Source organism: Clarias gariepinus, chromosome 15 (genome assembly GCF_024256425.1).
Source record: "Clarias gariepinus isolate MV-2021 ecotype Netherlands chromosome 15, CGAR_prim_01v2, whole genome shotgun sequence".
NCBI lineage: Eukaryota > Metazoa > Chordata > Actinopteri > Siluriformes > Clariidae > Clarias > Clarias gariepinus.
The window spans coordinates 29986489-30003884 of NC_071114.1; the positions used below are offsets into that span (position 1 = coordinate 29986489).

Below are 17396 nucleotides of genomic sequence, written 5' to 3' on the forward strand. Positions count from 1 at the left end.
GCAGAAGAGGGGATGAACAAGTAATACTTCAGCAGAGATGAGAAAACCTTAACATCCATCTTGTTGGTGTTCCGTGATAAAAATGGCCGCCGATATACGTGTCACGCTGCACCTTGTGAAACGCAAGAACAGCACATGTTCCTGAAGTGCTGACATTCTGCTGTGTCGATAGTCTGGGGTCATATCGTTTGAGAAAGAAAAACAAGAAATATCACATTTTCCATTACCTGCTGTCCAAACCATGGTGAGATTAGGGGAAGAAAAAAAACATGGCTGTGATAGGAGTCTAACAACGAGCCATGTCTAATTTTAACTTTTCTGTAAAGCTCGATCGACACCCACACCCACAGGACGAGCACCAGGGAACGCTGGCTTTCATCATCCTGAAATATCCCGGCTCAACACCCACTGCTAGGTGAAGAAGGAATCCTTTATTCCTTTCCATCCTAAACTGCCTGACCCTCCGTTTAGCAAAGCCGCACTTTGTTTTTACAAACACTAAATAATTTTCTTACATTTTTGACCAGGCTTAGATTTTCCTGGCTGCAGCTCGACTAAAACCCCTTCACATAATACCCCTCTCCCCTCCATTCACCCGTCCTAATTTCACCACTTCTGCCAAAATTATCTTTACGTAAGAGCATTTCGTCCAGGGTTTCAAAAGTGTTTTTGCCTCTCTTCCTCCCTCTCTCTCTCCCTCTCTCTCCCTCTCTCTCTCGCGCACACGCACACACACACACGCGTGCCGAAGCTTTTATCCGAGCTTGATAGAGCGAGACGCAAGCCAATCGGTCCTTCTTATCGCTCGTAGAGAAGTGCCGACTCGGCCTTGTTTAATGCTGCCTTAATACGTCGCCGAAATAATTGCAGCTTTTAACACGACTCTCGCTTCCATCTTCAGAGAGTTAATCAGAAAATAACCAGCGCCAGGATCTCCTTTAATCTCTCATGGAGCACGTCCAAGGCGCTGAAGTCAATCTGAATAATTGGTTACGAGCTCAAAATGTTTGTTTTGGTCCATTTATCATTCTGTTCTTAACCGCGCTGATGGCCGGCTCCGAGAGTGAACGTGTGCTTGAAATATTTATAAGTGCGTCATTTACATGTATTTAATTAAAGCATAATTACCGGAAACAGTACGTACATCAATAGCACGGTGGCATAGAGCTTAGCACTGTCGTCTCGTACCCTTAGGGTCGAGGGCTCAATTCCTGCCTCGGGGTCGTGTGCATGGAGTTTAAAAGCGTGATACAGAAAGAGTGAGTGTTGTATGTTGTATGTATATAATATTATACACTCACCTAAAGGATTATTAGGAACACCTGTTCAATTTCTCCTTAATGCATTTATCAAATCAACCAATCACATAGCAGTTGCTTCAATGCATTTAGGGGTGTGGTCCTGGTCAAGACAATCTCCTGAACTCCAAACTGAATGTCAGAATGGGAAAGAAAGGTGATTTAAGCAATTTTGAGCGTGGCATGGTTGTTGGTGCCACACGGGCCGCTCTGAGTATTTCACAATCTGCTCAGTTACTGGGATTTTCATGCAAAACCATTTCCAGGGTTTACAAAGGATGGTGTGAAAAGGGAAAAACATCCAGTATGCGGCAGTCCTGTGGGCGAAAATGCCTTGTTGATGCCAGAGGTCAGAGGAGAATGGGCCGACTGATTCAAGCTGATAGAAGAGCAACTTTGACTGAAATAACCACTCATTACAACCGAGGTATGCAGCAAAGCATTTTTGAAGCCACAACACACACAACCTTGAGGCGGATGGGCTACAACAGCAGAAGATCCCACCGGTACCACTCATCTCTACTACAAATAGGAAAAAGAGGCTACAATTTGCACGAGCTCACCAAAATTGGACAGTTGAAGACTGGAAAAATGTTGCCTGGTCTGATGAGTCTCGATTTCTATTGAGACGTTCAAATGGTAGAGTCAGAATTTGACGTAAACAGAATGAGAACATGGATCCATCATGCCTCGTTACCACTGTGCAGGGTGGTGGTGGTGGTGTAATGGTGTGGGGGATGTTTTCTTGGCACACTTTAGGCCCCTTAGTGCCAATTGGGCATCAGGGCTACCTGATCATTGTTTCTGACCATGTCCATCCGTTTATGACCACAATGTACCCATCCTCTAAAGGTGCCACATCTTTATCACAGGTGCCAGTTCTGACTTAAATATAATATTTCAATAATCATATTTAGGTGGGGGAAAAATAATTTCATTTAGTAATTGCTTGTAAATAAATTTTCGCCTCTTAGTGTTACAGGAACATTGTTGATTACAACGATGCTGTCAGAAAAGGGAACAATAAGAGTTGAGAGTGAGCGAGAAGACCAAAATATCACATCGCAGTACAGATAGTCCCCGTTCCTGGAGCACGTTCATAAGTCACATTTGTTCTTAAGTCAGACAAAGTGAATCTTGTACGCCTTTGACATAAATATACAATATAAAGCTGTTTTCCACTGTATTGGACTGTGAACTCACCATCAGGACAGTTTTACAGGACAGACATTTTCTATCATCGTGCTCCAGGACTGATTCGGTGAATTATTTATATAAATTCACTGTTTTCATTATTGGGATCTGGTGCACTGCTGTGTCTATTTTAGGAAGGTACTTCCGAGATTTGTTTGAAACTATTCATTTTAGAACGTAACTAGGGGACTACCTGTATTTCTACGATGGTTCTGTTTATGTTTATATACATCATTAATACGCTTGTCTTGCAACATTATCCTTCATCTTTTTAAATGCCTCCACCGTGAAGACTCACAGAGTCAAGCTGCCACGCAAAAGAAATTTATTTAACATTTTTTAGAGGGAGTCTCCAGTGTCTGCACTTTGTAACATGTTTCAGGACATCGTTAGGGCTAAGGTGATTGCAAGCTACATTGACAACATATTTTTTTGTTATTACTGTGAAAAATGATATATGATGTAGAGCGTGTTTCGTTTTTTAATCAATAATGCTTAATATTTGTTTGGAGAGTGATGTGGTGATATAAAGTTTATAGGAAGATAATTAACTTGAGAGAAGTAGTAAAAGTGACTCTGCTTCATTATACAAACTCATTGTTGATGATTTGCCTGTAGTTGGGTGAGACAGAGTGTTTTAATAATAAAAGCAGTAGTAACATTGCCAGATTATTAAGTTGTACATATGAGTGTGCAGTTTCTGGACAGACACAAAATCTGCTCGAGGTGTGTGTGTGTGGGTGCCGTTTTGTTTTTCCTCAAAAAAAAAAAAAAAGTGCAGCATTTCTTCTGTCTCTCTGGATCCAAGCACAGAATTCTAAAGAAATCTCACTTATTATTTCCATGAAAGCTCATTTTCACCTTCTTACCTTCCGTCAAACCTCAACACACGAACCAGCAGCAAAAAAAACAAAAAACACTCCTCTGTTCTTAGGCAAATTTTTCAGCTTAACATCAGCATGATATCAGTAAATCTGAGTTGGCTGGAGCGTTTATAATCCCACCACGGAGTCACGCGCTTCCTCTTTGTGTTTAGATTGTCTTTAGCCGGGCTGCTGGAGAGAACATCCGTCTACTTTCAAAATTCCAGAAATACCAAAGAGCTTCAGAAAGTGTGTCCGAGACTCACAACCCTGCTGCTCCAATCCGCTGCGAGATATGAATGTGCTGTGTGTTTGTGATCTCGTGGCAACTCTGGGGTCATTCGAGTCAAACTGGGACTTTTGATTGTGCAGAACAGAGTTCTGGGAATAAAAATGACATTTATTTTAAATTCAAATATAATATAAAATGACCGTTGTTATTTACAAAGCAATCGTATATCAACATGAATTTCCACAAGGAATAAAGGAACCTCTGATGATTGGTTTCACAACCCGAAAATATTCATATAAAAATAATTAAAACAAAATATACAGTAAAAATAAAACAAATGAACCTGCACTTTACCTTTGTAAAGAATCGTGGCTGGTGTAAGGGAGACGAGAGAGAGGATGAGAGTAGGAGGATGGGGTTATTGTGTAAGATGACTTTCTCTCTCACTCACACACACACTAACAGAATCACCGCTGTCTGGCTAAACTAGAGACTTTATCTTTTTGTGTGCAGTTAATAAGGAACCTCTCCAACCTCTGATGTTGCGTTGTCATGGACACCAAAAAAATGCTTTGCACGCACACACGTGGTCACAATGCTTTAGTAAACAATACACACGTGCACGGATGTTGACTATACGGTGCACGCACGCTGAGGACGAGCATGAGAGACGATTACCCACAATGCCGCAGCGAGCGCGCGTGCGAGAGAGAGAGAGAAAGAACAACCATTGGCTCAGTTGTGATCAGGTGACGCTCAGGTAAAGTGTTAACATACTGCTTGTATTGCAAAACATCGCTCGTTTATCGAGTCGTATTTAAACATTTTTGCTCATTTTGCAGACCTAGTTACTTACAATTCAAATAAAGAAATGAAATAAAAGAAAACTATACAAATATAGAAAACTTTAGCTGTAAAATTTACAATATGTACAAACAATAAAGTAAAATGGAATTGAAATAGGAGTGTATCGATGTTAATCATCGGTTATGCAGTTACACCCGAGTGCAGTCTTCATTTGTGTGAAAAATGTGAGCAATGTCCAATCACAAGAAGAACCCTAGAAGTGTGCAACGTGTCTTCCGTGTGCAAAAATGCGTTAATGTGTGTAAATGTGCAGCGTGATGAGTAGTGTACAAGTCGTAAAGAACAAAGAAAGCAGATCAGAGTTTTAAGTCTCAGGACCACCTTCTGTAGATCTCGTCTTCTTTCCTTGCATGGTGCTGTTCCCGAACCAGATAGTGATGTTTCCCCGTCAGGATGTGCTTTAGAAGTTCCTGTGCACATTGGAGGACAGACTAAAGTCTCTCAAGGGTCTGAGCTGGTGGAGACCATGTCACCTCCTGCGTGATGTGAATACAGAGGTATCTGAAGCTGTCCGCTCTCTCCACAGGGGGTCTGGTAGTTTCTCTCCTGCTTTGTGCTGAAGTCTCCTTTGAACTCCTTTGTCTTGCTGGTGTTCAGGAGGAGGTTGTTCCTCTGACACCAGTAGTCCAGATTTCTCTCTATTCTCTTTATTTCTCTATATAATCCCCTGCTACACTCATGCACTCATCCCAGTGTTTCACTAGCGCTGGGACACCATCAAGGTACAGACCGCCTGTCTGTTTCACATCTGAAACGCCGGCCTCCCTGAAACTCCTTTAATGTTTGCTCAAACATGTGTAAATGTCTTGGAGCGAGGTCAGGACTGTACAGGGGACTTAAAGTGCAAGATACAGAAACCTACAGCCTCCGGTGAAGAATGCTGATGATGATGTTATCTTTCTCCTCGTGTTTTTCAGATCAGTCAGATGCTGGGCAACGAAATCAAGTTTGCCGTACGAGAACCCACAGGTCTCAGGTAAGCTAAAAAAAAAAAAAAAAAAAAGGACTTCAAGGAAGTCCAGGGCACTTTTCTACGTGTGTGTGTGTGTGTTTCCGTGTGAGAGATCCTGAAAATGATGGCCCTTTTCTCAGTAGTGGGTCTCTTCAAATCTCTTTGAACACGAGTGTCGTCTCAGTCCTGAAATAGCCGCCGCCGCCTTCTTCTGCTTTTTTTTTAATGTGATGTTTTTCTCGTTACAGACTCTGGATTTTCATCTCCGCCGTTCTGTTCACAGCTACAGCTTTAGTGGTGAGTGCTGCATGCACCTTTGTACATATGTTTTAATATAAATATACACTTCTTTAAAAAATAATATACATTTTAAATGTCCTGTTCACACCACAAGTTTTAAGTTGTATTGTTTGAGACCAGAACATGAAAAATTGTGTTTTTATTATTATTATTATGAATAAATAATAAAAAATTAATAAATTATTTTAAAAAATAAATAAATTGATAAGCTGTATGTTTTAGAATTTTTATGTTTAACTGTTAATAACATTAAATCTTTAATAATAGAGATTCTGCAATAATAGAGATTTTGGAGTCCCAATCAATAAATTTAAATATACGCAAATGTCTGATATTGATATTAACCATGTCAACATTAAACCTTGGACTCAAAAACTAAAATTAACTCCCTTAAGACCCTGGTCAGGATCGTCATGCTCCGGGTCTGGTCTGAAATGTTCAGAAGGAGGCACAGGGTGATCTTTATGGACGTGTGAATTTATTGGCCTCGGAAACAAGTGAGCAGAAAACGCAGAGGAGAACTAAAACATAGACAAAAATTTTCTTGTTTTTGCTTTGGACAAATCAGTGGAGAAAAATACAAGTTAAGCGCCGCATCCACACACACACACACACACACACAGTACACAGATTATGGCAGCGCCAGGACTCGACACTTTAAGGTCGACCAAAATATCTTGTCCTGTGTTTTTAAATGAGCCGGTTTTGTGTCTTGTGCAAACCTTAAATAACCCGACTTTACATCAGGGAAACTAAACGTCTTTGTTTTAAAGTGAAGCGTTGTTTATCAGGGCGAGTTCGTTATACAAGAATTTAACGAGTATCTCCGCTGCTGTTCGACACGGAGCACACAGAGGTCGTGTGTTTAAGCGTTGTTAAAACATTCCTGAGCTTTTTGATCAGAAATCAAGTTGAAAGCTTCTGGTACAGGCTACCCCTTACCCCGACCCCATTCCATCAGGGTTTCTGCAATACTGTCGTCCATCAGAAGCAGACAGGAAGACAGGAAGCTTACACCTGATCTCATTTAGCTTCTCTCGTTAGCAGTGTCGTCACTAAACTGTGCTCTCTCTTTGTGTGTGTGTTTCAGGCTCTGGCTTTCCCCAGTCAGCTCTACGAGATCGTCTTTGAGCTCGCCACCACCAGGATCTCCATCAGACTCTACGGAGGAGCTCTTCTGAGTACGTACAGGTTGTTTTTCCTACTGATTTGAACCTGAAGGATCTGATCGCGACACGATTATACCGGGGTGTCGAGATGACTTGGCTGATGTTGGTGCTGAACAGATTGTCGTTCTCGCAGGTTCAGATTTTGACAGATTTGTCTAATGTTAAATAAATCACTGAGAGAATGACGAGCTTGACGTCCCACTCGTGTTGGCCTGTGAGGAGTCTGAGCCGGATTAGATATCACGACGTTGCAGTGGTTTAGTTGACAGGACGTCATGGTGCAGCTTAGACATTCAACATTGAAAACAAATTAATATTTAAAAATAAAGAATTTTAAGTTTTCTGAGTCACAAGTACATTTTCTGAGTATTGTACAAGTACAATAATAATAATACAAAGAAGAAGAGAAGTGTAGAGATGCTTCACTGGGACGTCCTGGTTCTTTGTAATGGTCATTTAAAATCATGTTAATAATCACTCAATAGATGGATAGCCAGATAGATGGGTAAATAAATGGGTAGAGGGATGGATGGATAAATAATTAGATGGATAGATAGATAAATGATTCTATGATAGATAGATTTGTGGATGGAGAGGTGGGTAAATGGATTTATAGCTGTAAAGGTAGATGGATTGATGAATAGCTGAATGGATGGTGTAGATGGATGGATGAGTAAATAGATAGATGAGTAGATAAATAGATAGATAAGTAGATAAATGGATGAATAGCTGGATACATAAATATATGGATGTTTAAATGGGTGGATGAAGGAAGGATAGAGGGATAGATACATGAATAGGTGGATGGATAGAGAGAAGGAAATGTGGGTAAATAAATAAATAGAGGGATGAATAGATAAATACATGAACTGATAGACAAATGGATAGATGGATGGATAGATAAATGAATATGTAGATGGATGGATGGAGGGATAGACAGATGAAAGGAAGATATCGAGAAGCATAGATAGATAGAAGGATGGAACGATGAATAGATGGATGGTTAAATGGATAGACAGATAGATAGATGGCTGGATAGATGGAGGAATTAATAAATTGATAGATGGATATTGGGATGGGTAGATGAATAGATAAATAAACGGGTTTGTGGAGAGAGCGATAGCCACCTTTGGGGATGGATGAATAGACGGTTAGATGGATGGATTGAAGAATAAACAGAAGAATGGATGAAGAGAGGCATGGATATATACTGTAGATCGAGGGATGGATGGATGGATTAAGAAGAAAAAAAAGAATGAGGACAATAAAGCAACAGTAATAAAAGCAGTAGTAATAACACTGCAGTTGTTCATGTGTAAAAGAAACTAATCAGGAATATTACAGAGCGCAATAAGCTGTGCATGAATTATTAGGGGTTTTTGCTCGTCTTTTTTTTTTTTTTTTAAACCTCGCTAATAAACAGTTCTAACATTATCATAGTGGTGTAAAATGAGCAGTTTATGCTCCCGCCCGCTACACGAGGGCCGTCAGATTCCTCCTCTTCTTCTTTTTCTTCGTGTCTTTCTGCCTGTGCTTAAATTTGCAGAAACGTCCTCTCCGTATTGTTCTTTTCTTCTTCACACTCCTGCTCTGTGACAGCTGCGTCTCCTCACGGCGTTTACGTGAGTGACAGCGGCGCGCTGGCTCGTCTCATTACCCCACGCTGAGCGACGGATCCACGCCGGATGTTTTCAGGCCTCCGCACACACCGAACACACATACACACACACACACACACACACACACACACACAAGAGACGCCCTGTTTTTTATTTGCCCCGTTAAATCGATGCCGGATTGTGAGTGGTATAAATATTTGAAACCCTGAGCTTTTTAAAAATGGATGACTGGTGCAGTCTCGACTCGCTCTCACGCAGTGCAGGGTTGCAGCAGCGCGAGTAATAAGAACAGACGCCCCTCCGCCGGTCCTGGGTCATTTTCGGGAGGCAGCGCTAATCAAACCCCCGCAGGAGGTCCAGTAACGCAACACAAGATTACAGTGTTTTGGTGGAAGGGGGTGAATATTTCCTGCGAGGGAAATACTTGAGATCTGATTATAAAAACAAGTCTATTATTTTTCAGAGAGAGAGAAAGAGAGAGAAAGAGACGCAGTGCATTTTCCTCTCATCTGTTTAGATTTCGGCGCTCCTCAGGGTGCACATGGAGAATCGAGCACTAATGGGGTTCTGTGTGCGTTCTTCATCCGAGTGGTGCAGACGCACAGCAGGTCTACATGCGCACACTCGCTTATTTTACCCTTTCACGCATAGTGCACAAGCTGTTCTTAGGAAAATATTACTTAAATATGAAAAGTAATAATTATAATAAAATAAAGAAATCAATAAAAATGAAATTTTTCCTAATGAAGATTCTCAAATGTCGGCTGAAACCCAAAACCCATAGCGTTCGGTTAAGTTCAGACTTTATTCATCACACGTACGTTACTGCATAGGTTCAGCCTTTACACGGCACCCCTTGAGCAGACAGGGTTAAGGGCCTCACTCAAAGGCCCTGGCAGAGCTGGGGCTCGAACCACCAACCTTCCGATCAGTAACTCCAGAGCCTTAACACGCTGAAGCACCACGACCGCCACCCTTTAACCGTTTAAACTACTACCCTTTCAGTTTTTTTTAGTTTTTTTATATTATTATTTTATCTGAAGTTAGATACATGTCCTCCAAACATTTTTTGTTTACTTTATTTTACTCCCAAAGCACGGAAGTAAGGAAAGCGAGGAATGTTACTCTATAGCTTACCTTAGCATATGAACGTCCAGCCTCCCAATTTTCTGCTCAAGAACTGAAAACTTGTTTGTGTGAATGGAAAGCCAAGCGAAGTGAATTTTTATTTTAATTTTATTTTTTTATTTGTGTAAGATTTAGTAAAGACACAGCACCATGGGGTTGCGAGAATGTTATCAAGGACGGTAGCAAAAAGAAAAGGGACACGATCTCAGTTTGGTTTTTAAAGCAGCCGGTGCCAAGAAGAATAATAAATTAAGGTTGAGCGAGGATTAATGTTTATTTATTTCATATTTTGCTTCATTTACATGTCTTTTCTAAATGATTTAAATGTTTTTATACACATCATTATAATTATAGTGTTGGAAAGTGCTAAGATTGGTAATATTTTTGGGTGGCTGGAACGGATTACATGCATTTACATTATTTCCTATGGGAACATGTGTTTCACAATACGAAATTTCACCTTAAGAGCTCGCCTGGCGCTGCCATAATCTCTGTACTGCATGTATGTATATATATATGTGTGTGTGTGTGTGTGTGTCAATGTAAAATACTAGAGGCGCACAAGCTGTGCATTAGTGTATCAGGGGATTATATAGAGGAATAAAGGGATAAATCTCAGAACTGTGTTTTGTTATTCTGCACAATCAGAAGTCCTGTCTTGCTACATACAAACAATTGATGATTATTAAACACGTAGCTTAAAATCCAGATATTTTTTCAAATACATTATGGGTGAAGTGGTTGATTTATCCAGAGTGAGCGTTTGGGTTTTTTAGCTTGTGTTACATAACCCTCCCTCCGCCAGCCTCTCTGACTCCTCATCCAGCTCGGCTGATCTTTATTTCATAATTGGCCCGAAGCAAGGTGTAGCTTCTGACGATCACGTGTGAGATGTGCAGTGACCAGAGATAATCTTTGTGCCAGATGGTTTACAGTGGGGGGCAGAGAAGCAGCAGCTGGTCCCTGTGTATCCATATCCGGCATTAAGGGAGGAGATCAGAGGGATTCTCTCCGTGTTTCTCAGCCTCTGAGCCAAATCATCAAAAAGCCCATGCATCGAAGACTCGCGCTTTCAACCTGAAGCCTGTGTGTTTGACCTGCCTTAACACGAGCACTTCACAGCGTGCGTTGGTGTGTACTGTACTCGATGATGTAGTAATCAGAGATGTGTGTTTGACCCTCGCCGTATGTGTTTGACCTTTCCCCAACAGGTATCTCGTTAATTCTGTGGAACGGCCTCTACACAGCAGAGAAAGTCATCATACAGTGGACTCTGCTCACCGAAGCGTGCTACTTGGGCGTACAGTTCCTAGGTAAGATCCTGGAAGGTCCTGCGTAGGCGTGTTGGCTGTTATAGTTTTCCTCCCTCGGACACGATCAGCCGAACTAACACCGCTCTTACACACTTAATGTAGGTGAGGAACAACACACTCAGTGTTGTGCTGTTCTGGGAAAATAATCAGTGGCGATGCGTTGTCATGAGTTTGTTTTATTATTTTCTTGATTTTTTTTATTATTTTACTCCAGCAGCACGCCCTTGAAGTGTTACAGATCGTAGCAGCTACAGTATAAACACACTGCGTTCTCTCTCATAAAGTTAGAAAAACTTTGTCATGAAGCTGACTCTGGTAAAGTTGGGAACCACACAAATATAAATTTTCACAAAGTCTACTGAACTTCTGTCTACTATGAAGTTTATGCAGAGAGTCAATATTTACAGTGTTGGTCCTTCTTTTTCAAGACCTCTCAATCAACTCCTGGGCCAAACCCAGACTTGATGGCGCAGCTCATTCCTACATGATCAACGCTTGAAGTTTGTTAGAATTTCTGGGTTCTTGAGGATCGACCACAAGATCTTAATGGGATTAGGGTCTGGGGAGTTTCCTGGACATGGACACAGAATTTCCATGTTTTGTTCCTTAAGCCACTTAGTCATCATTTTCGCCTTATTGGAAATATTCTGGAAAAGGGATTGTTCAACACCAAGCTGATGTTTTTGTTCTGCTCTTTATTCATGGCTGTGTTCTTGGGCAAAAATAAACTCCACCGGCTGAGAAGCAACACCACACATGAATGCTCTCAGGATGTCTTACTGTTGCCATGACACAGGACTGATGGTAGCGCTCACCTTCATACATTTCAAGAAGGGCAGCAAAGAAGCCACTTCTCTCCGGGAAAAACATCAGGGACAGACGGATATTCTGCAAAAGGTATCGGGATTGGACTGCAGAGGACTCGAAGGAGTAGAAGTCTTTTCCTCTGATGAATTCCCTTTCCAATTGTTTGGGGCATCCGGAGAAGAACAGATAAGCGCTAACATCAGTCCTGTGTCATGCCAGCAGTAAAGCATCCTGAGACTATTTATGTGTGGGGTCACTTCTTAGACAAGGAAGTTTTTGTTTTTTTTAATAAGCATACAGCTATAAATAAAGAACGGTACAAAACATCCTATTAGAGCAACTTCTCCCAACCATCCAAGAACAGTTTGGTGATGAACGATGCCTTTCCCAGCATGATGTAGCTCCTCGCCACAAGGAAAAGTGTCTTGGGGAACAACACATCAAAGTTTTGGGTCTACAGTACAGTATGTCCAGGAAACTCCCCAGACCTTAATCCCATTGAGATCTTGTGGTCGATCCTCAAGAGGCGGGTGGACAAACAAAAACCCACAAACTCCAAGCATTAATTATGTAAGAATGGGTGTGGTCCCAGGAGTTGATTGACAGCATGTCAGGGTGAACTGCAGAAGGATCAACACTGTAAATATTGACTCTCTGCATAAACTTAATGTAATTGTAAATACAAGTTTTTGACACTCATGAAATGCTTGTAATTATACTTCAGTGTATCCGAGGAACATCTAACACAAAGATCTAAAAACAAATGAAGCAGTTGTGCTTCAATGTTGTGAAAATTATTGTTTCTGTCATTCTCAAAACATTTGGCTTCAGCTGTACTGTATATAATCCTGCGATCTGAACAAATATCCATCACATGTTTGGATTGGATCAGAGACGGACATGGTTTAGACTCGATGCCAGACTGTTCAGGGCTTCTGCACCGAACATCCAGGATTACGGCGCCATCTTCTGGTCTCTGTGTTAATCCCAGTTGCGCATTATGATCACACGAGGGCGGCATAATGATGTCATGACCTAAATTCACTCTCTCTCTCACACACAGACACACACACACACACACACACACACACCACTCTGGCACTCAGCCTTCTGGCAGCCAAATGTGTTTCATTTTCACTTGGCTTCTCCCGAACATTGTCTCTAAAGCGTTGGTGTCTCCACAGTGACGTCCGTCTCGCTCCTGGAGATGGGGACGCTGTCCAACGGAGCCGCTCTCCTCCTCCTCAGCGACGCCGTCTTCCTCCTCATCACCCTGTCGTTCTACGGTCAGCTCAGCCGTCGGCCCAAGAAGATCTGAGGCGCATCACGTGTGTGTGTGTGTGGGTGTGTGTGTGAGAGAATAATGAGAGTATAATACTGAGTGCACATTACAGGATTTGTCTGTCATGACATGTTTACAAGATCAGTGACTCAGGTCACATGGGCAGGCGGAGGCATTGTGTGTGTGTTGGGTTTTTTTGTTATTACACGATTAATCTTCATATTTATTGCATCTACGGGAACATTAGGAACATTTTCAGCTTGGACGCTCAGCACTTAGCATCACATTTCCTCCTGATTAATGCGCTCAACACCTCGCCACACAATTTGGCTTCAGTTTTTTCAGACCGAGCAATATGGTGGAACTTTATCATAAATGTATATATACTGTATATGAGGGCGAGTCAAAAAATTAACCACGCTCTGGCTACATTAAAGCTTCTGTCGGCCGCACTGTTTTATCAGCGCTTTCCGTTCAAGGCCGCTGTCTACCCAGTCACTGACTGAACGCGTTACGTGTTTGAACGTGTTACATCATTTAATTTGTAACTGTGGTGTAAGCAAAAGTGAACGCCCTGCTTGTGATTTGCACAAAAGAGAAGCAGCGTGCAGAAGTTCGTGTTATTTTTTTTATTTATTTATTTTTTGTCGTCTGAGGGTGTACCCGCTGGCGAAAAAACTCACGGAAAATCATAAACAGAAGTGTTTGGATATCTGCAAACATAGCCTAATTCTGAGCGATACTCTAAGGATGGTGAAAGTGTCTTAAAAAGAAATCATTACTGTGACTGGTGACGAGACACGGATTCATCACACAATATGGAACGGAGACATCCTCATTCACCGACCGAGAAAAAGTTAAAAAGTCTAAACCATCAGCTGGAAAATCCATCAACGCTTATTTTATTGGACGCAATTATTGGAACATCATCAGGAGAAAGGTTCAACAATCAACAGAGCTCGTTACAGTGAGAGCTCGTAATACCCCTAAGCTTCGTATTAAAAGCAGCGAGATCACAGTCATCCTCATGACTATTCACATCTGTACACATCTGCCCACACTGTCAACACTCAGGTGTTAAAGCGTCCTCCCTATAGTCCTGATCTCACTCTATCAGACTTTCACCCGCCTGGTCCCCTGAAAGCAGCCCTACGAGGACAGAGGTTCACTTTTGATGAAGAAATGAAGACAGCAGTGCATTCGTGGCTCGCAGCTCAGCATAAAACATTTTTATTCTAGAAATACGAAAGAACATTGAAAGTGTGAAAAATAATGTTTAGAAAATTTGTCTTTTCTAAAAGTTCATTAAAATAAATTCCACAGCGAAAGTGAGGATAATTTTTGACTCACCCTCATATATCAGTTATGGATTTCTCAATGATTGCTTTTGTTGGGAAAATACTACCAAAGAATAAGATTATGACTTTCAAAGATTTGTTTTTGTTTTTTGTTTTTAACTCAAAGATTAGAAAATAATTAAGGGATATTATGTGGAAAGGGCTGAAGAATTAAATTAAATTCAGAAATTAAATTTTGGATGAAAAAAACTCTTTAAAGATGAACCAGTTGTTTAGTCGAATAAGAGGAAAATAAAACAAAAAGCATAAACATCTAATAAAGATTATCAAAAAGCCGTATTTGTTTATTTGGTTATATACAATGTTGCGATAACGTGTGTCTTTCTGAACTGTTACTTTGTAACAGTTTTTTATTAAAAGTATTAACTTATGAATAAAAAATACTTCTAGATAAGCTTTCTTCTTAAAACTTTCTTTTTTTTTTCTCCTCTCGGGATCTCTCCCCCGGCTCCAAGTGAGATCTGTTTTTAGCATTAGCTCTTAAACACTAGACTTTTTGTCCTAATTCTACTTCATCCAGCTGAGTGTTTCTGTACTCGGTAACGCACAGACGCACAAACTCAACTAATAGGATGTCATTTCACACACAAGGACGCATCGCTAAATTACATCATGCTTTACTTTTTTTTTTTTTTTTTTTAAACATGTTTCGTATTTGTCCAAAGTTTCATTTCTTGGTCTTGAACAGAATAATTCGAGACCGATTCACGTAGATGCAATAAGAAGACACAGTCTCTAGAAATAAGAAAAACACATACACATATTACAAACTCTTTGGACCAAAAAAATAAAAGGAGTTGCATCCAAAAACAACAGTGCTTTATATTGTGATGTTGAGATTTCATGCTTTAGCTTTGAGCGAAACTCAATACTGACTCTCCTGCGTTCCAAACTGACGATCTGTTCATTGAACCACTTTGACGGTTCTGTTAAATCAGTAACGCCTCCTTTTTTTTTTTTTGCCACACAACTTTTTGCACCCATCCAAGTAAAAATGGGTGCTAAAACTTATTGGAACTCAAAACATTCCTAGCTTTCTGACTTTACAAAATTAAAAGAGAGCCGAAACCAAGTATTAAATGAGACTTATTTTTCCCCTTTGAGACGCTTCACGAGACTAAAATAAAACCTGTCTTTATGCCGCACAGTCCATTTCCAGACAGATGTTTCTTTATCACTTCCTTTTTTAAATACTAATTTTAAATACATTGTGTAATCCTGTACTGTGTGCTCAGTTTATTACGGCTGTTTTTACACTTGGCGTATTTATTTTTACCCCCAGCGCGTGCTTGTCATGTTATCCCGCAGGAATCAGCTGATTTTAAAAGGCGCTGATAAAGATGTTTTTTGTTTATTTCGGTCACATTAGCGCTCTCAAAAGTTAAAACAAATTGTGTGTGTGTGGAGAAGCAACATGCTGGTGGTACAGCGAAGACAAACAACCTTCCCATCTTTCTTATTGCATCTGATTACAGAGCGAGCTGAGGCCAAGTGTGAAAACAACCTGTGTGTGTGTGTGTGTGCGCGCGCGCGCTTTCTGACTCGCACGACATTCATGGTTTACCGTAGCTCTTCTATCAGGACCAAACGCAGTCTTGTACGAGTTGTGTAGCACTTCGCCTGTATGGACACTTTCAGTTTCATGTGATGGCAGATGCAGAGTGATGAGTTTGGGAATGCAGGGGAGTTTCTGCCTAGGGCTTCTTCAGAAATTTTTCCTTAACATGATCTCATTTGTGCACTGAGTTATTAAAAAAAAAAAAAAAAAAAAAAAAATCCCATGTTAGAGATTCAAATGTGTGTGTGTATAGCAGATTACCTAAGGGTGTACAATAATCCAGTGTGTGGACTTCAGACCTGCCAACCGTTACATCACCATTAAAGCGCCATCCGGCCTCTTCCGCATACAAGATCTTACAGTATTGTGTAGCGTCACTGTGATAGACAGGACAGAAATAGTAAGCCCCGCCCATGTTGAGCACTTCGGATTCCCTGGCCATTGATGGGAAGTGAAATTGTTATCGCACTTAACATCTAACACGGGAATTAAGAGTCATGACTTAAAAATACATTACAGTCATTTTCATGTGCTCAATAAATAAAAAAAAAATGATGTGCCAATCAGTAAACAAGTCTGTAATGACTGACTTGTTCCCATGAGGGGCGTTCAAGTCACCTCGCTGCAAAAAACTTCACATTAAAGGAGTTCCGCCAAGGCCAGGGTTCCAGATGTGAAACAGACAGGTAGTTCGATCACGGCGTACAGGAGAAAACTTTCTACCTTGATGGTGTCCAAGCACTAGTGAATAAGTGCATTAGTGTAGCAGGGGATTATATAGAGAGGGAGATTTTAGGAGTAGTATTAGCAATAGCATTAAATATTTTCATTCGGGTAATTAAAGGGAAAAACCTGTTATTGGTCTATTTGCAGTTCAAATATAAACCCCCAACATTTTACATACAGAATGTAGAATAGTTTCTATATTGGAAATGTGATTTACTCGATTACACATGTTGTTTCTTTAAGGTTGGCAGGTCTGATATACTGCGATGGATTGGCACCCTGTCCAGGGTGTACCCTGCCTCGTGCCCTCAGTCTCCTGGGATAGGCTCCAGGTACCCGCGACCCTGAATACAGGATAGTGCTTTAGAAGATGAGTGAGTGAGAGGTCTGATATATTAAACGGTCATTTACATTTGGAATATATCTATTATATATACAGCCGAATCAATGACGATTGTGGTAGCTTTAATGTCGAAATCTGAAAATGTCAATTGTTGATCTGGTCTTTAAACAATCAGAAATGAACACTGATGCATCTGGACCTAGTTTTAAAGCACAGTTTGTTAAAATAAGCTCAGTTTTTTGTACACCGGACGCAGGTCCTGTATCGTTCAGCGCTGTATCGTTTGCGAACGGATCGTTTCGAGCATAAACTGCATTAGTCTGTGAGTGTTATGAACGAGAACAGTGTGTAAGCTAGTATTATCTGTATTCGATAGTAAGGATGTTC

General features: G+C 40.8%; 1 protein-coding gene across 1 annotated transcript in view; it reads left to right on the forward strand.

Annotated features, from left to right (window-relative positions):
• Nucleotides 1-16028, forward strand: part of tp53i11a (tumor protein p53 inducible protein 11a) — a 52093-nt gene extending 36065 nt beyond the window's left edge. The window contains exons 3-7 of the mRNA XM_053513475.1: nucleotides 5372-5430; nucleotides 5655-5703; nucleotides 6797-6887; nucleotides 10834-10935; nucleotides 12927-16028. Coding sequence (XP_053369450.1) covers nucleotides 5372-5430; nucleotides 5655-5703; nucleotides 6797-6887; nucleotides 10834-10935; nucleotides 12927-13060 — 435 coding nt within the window. The 3' untranslated portion in view covers nucleotides 13061-16028. The remainder of the gene's footprint in view (nucleotides 1-5371; nucleotides 5431-5654; nucleotides 5704-6796; nucleotides 6888-10833; nucleotides 10936-12926) is intronic.
• The last annotated feature ends 1368 nt before the right edge of the window (nucleotides 16029-17396 follow it).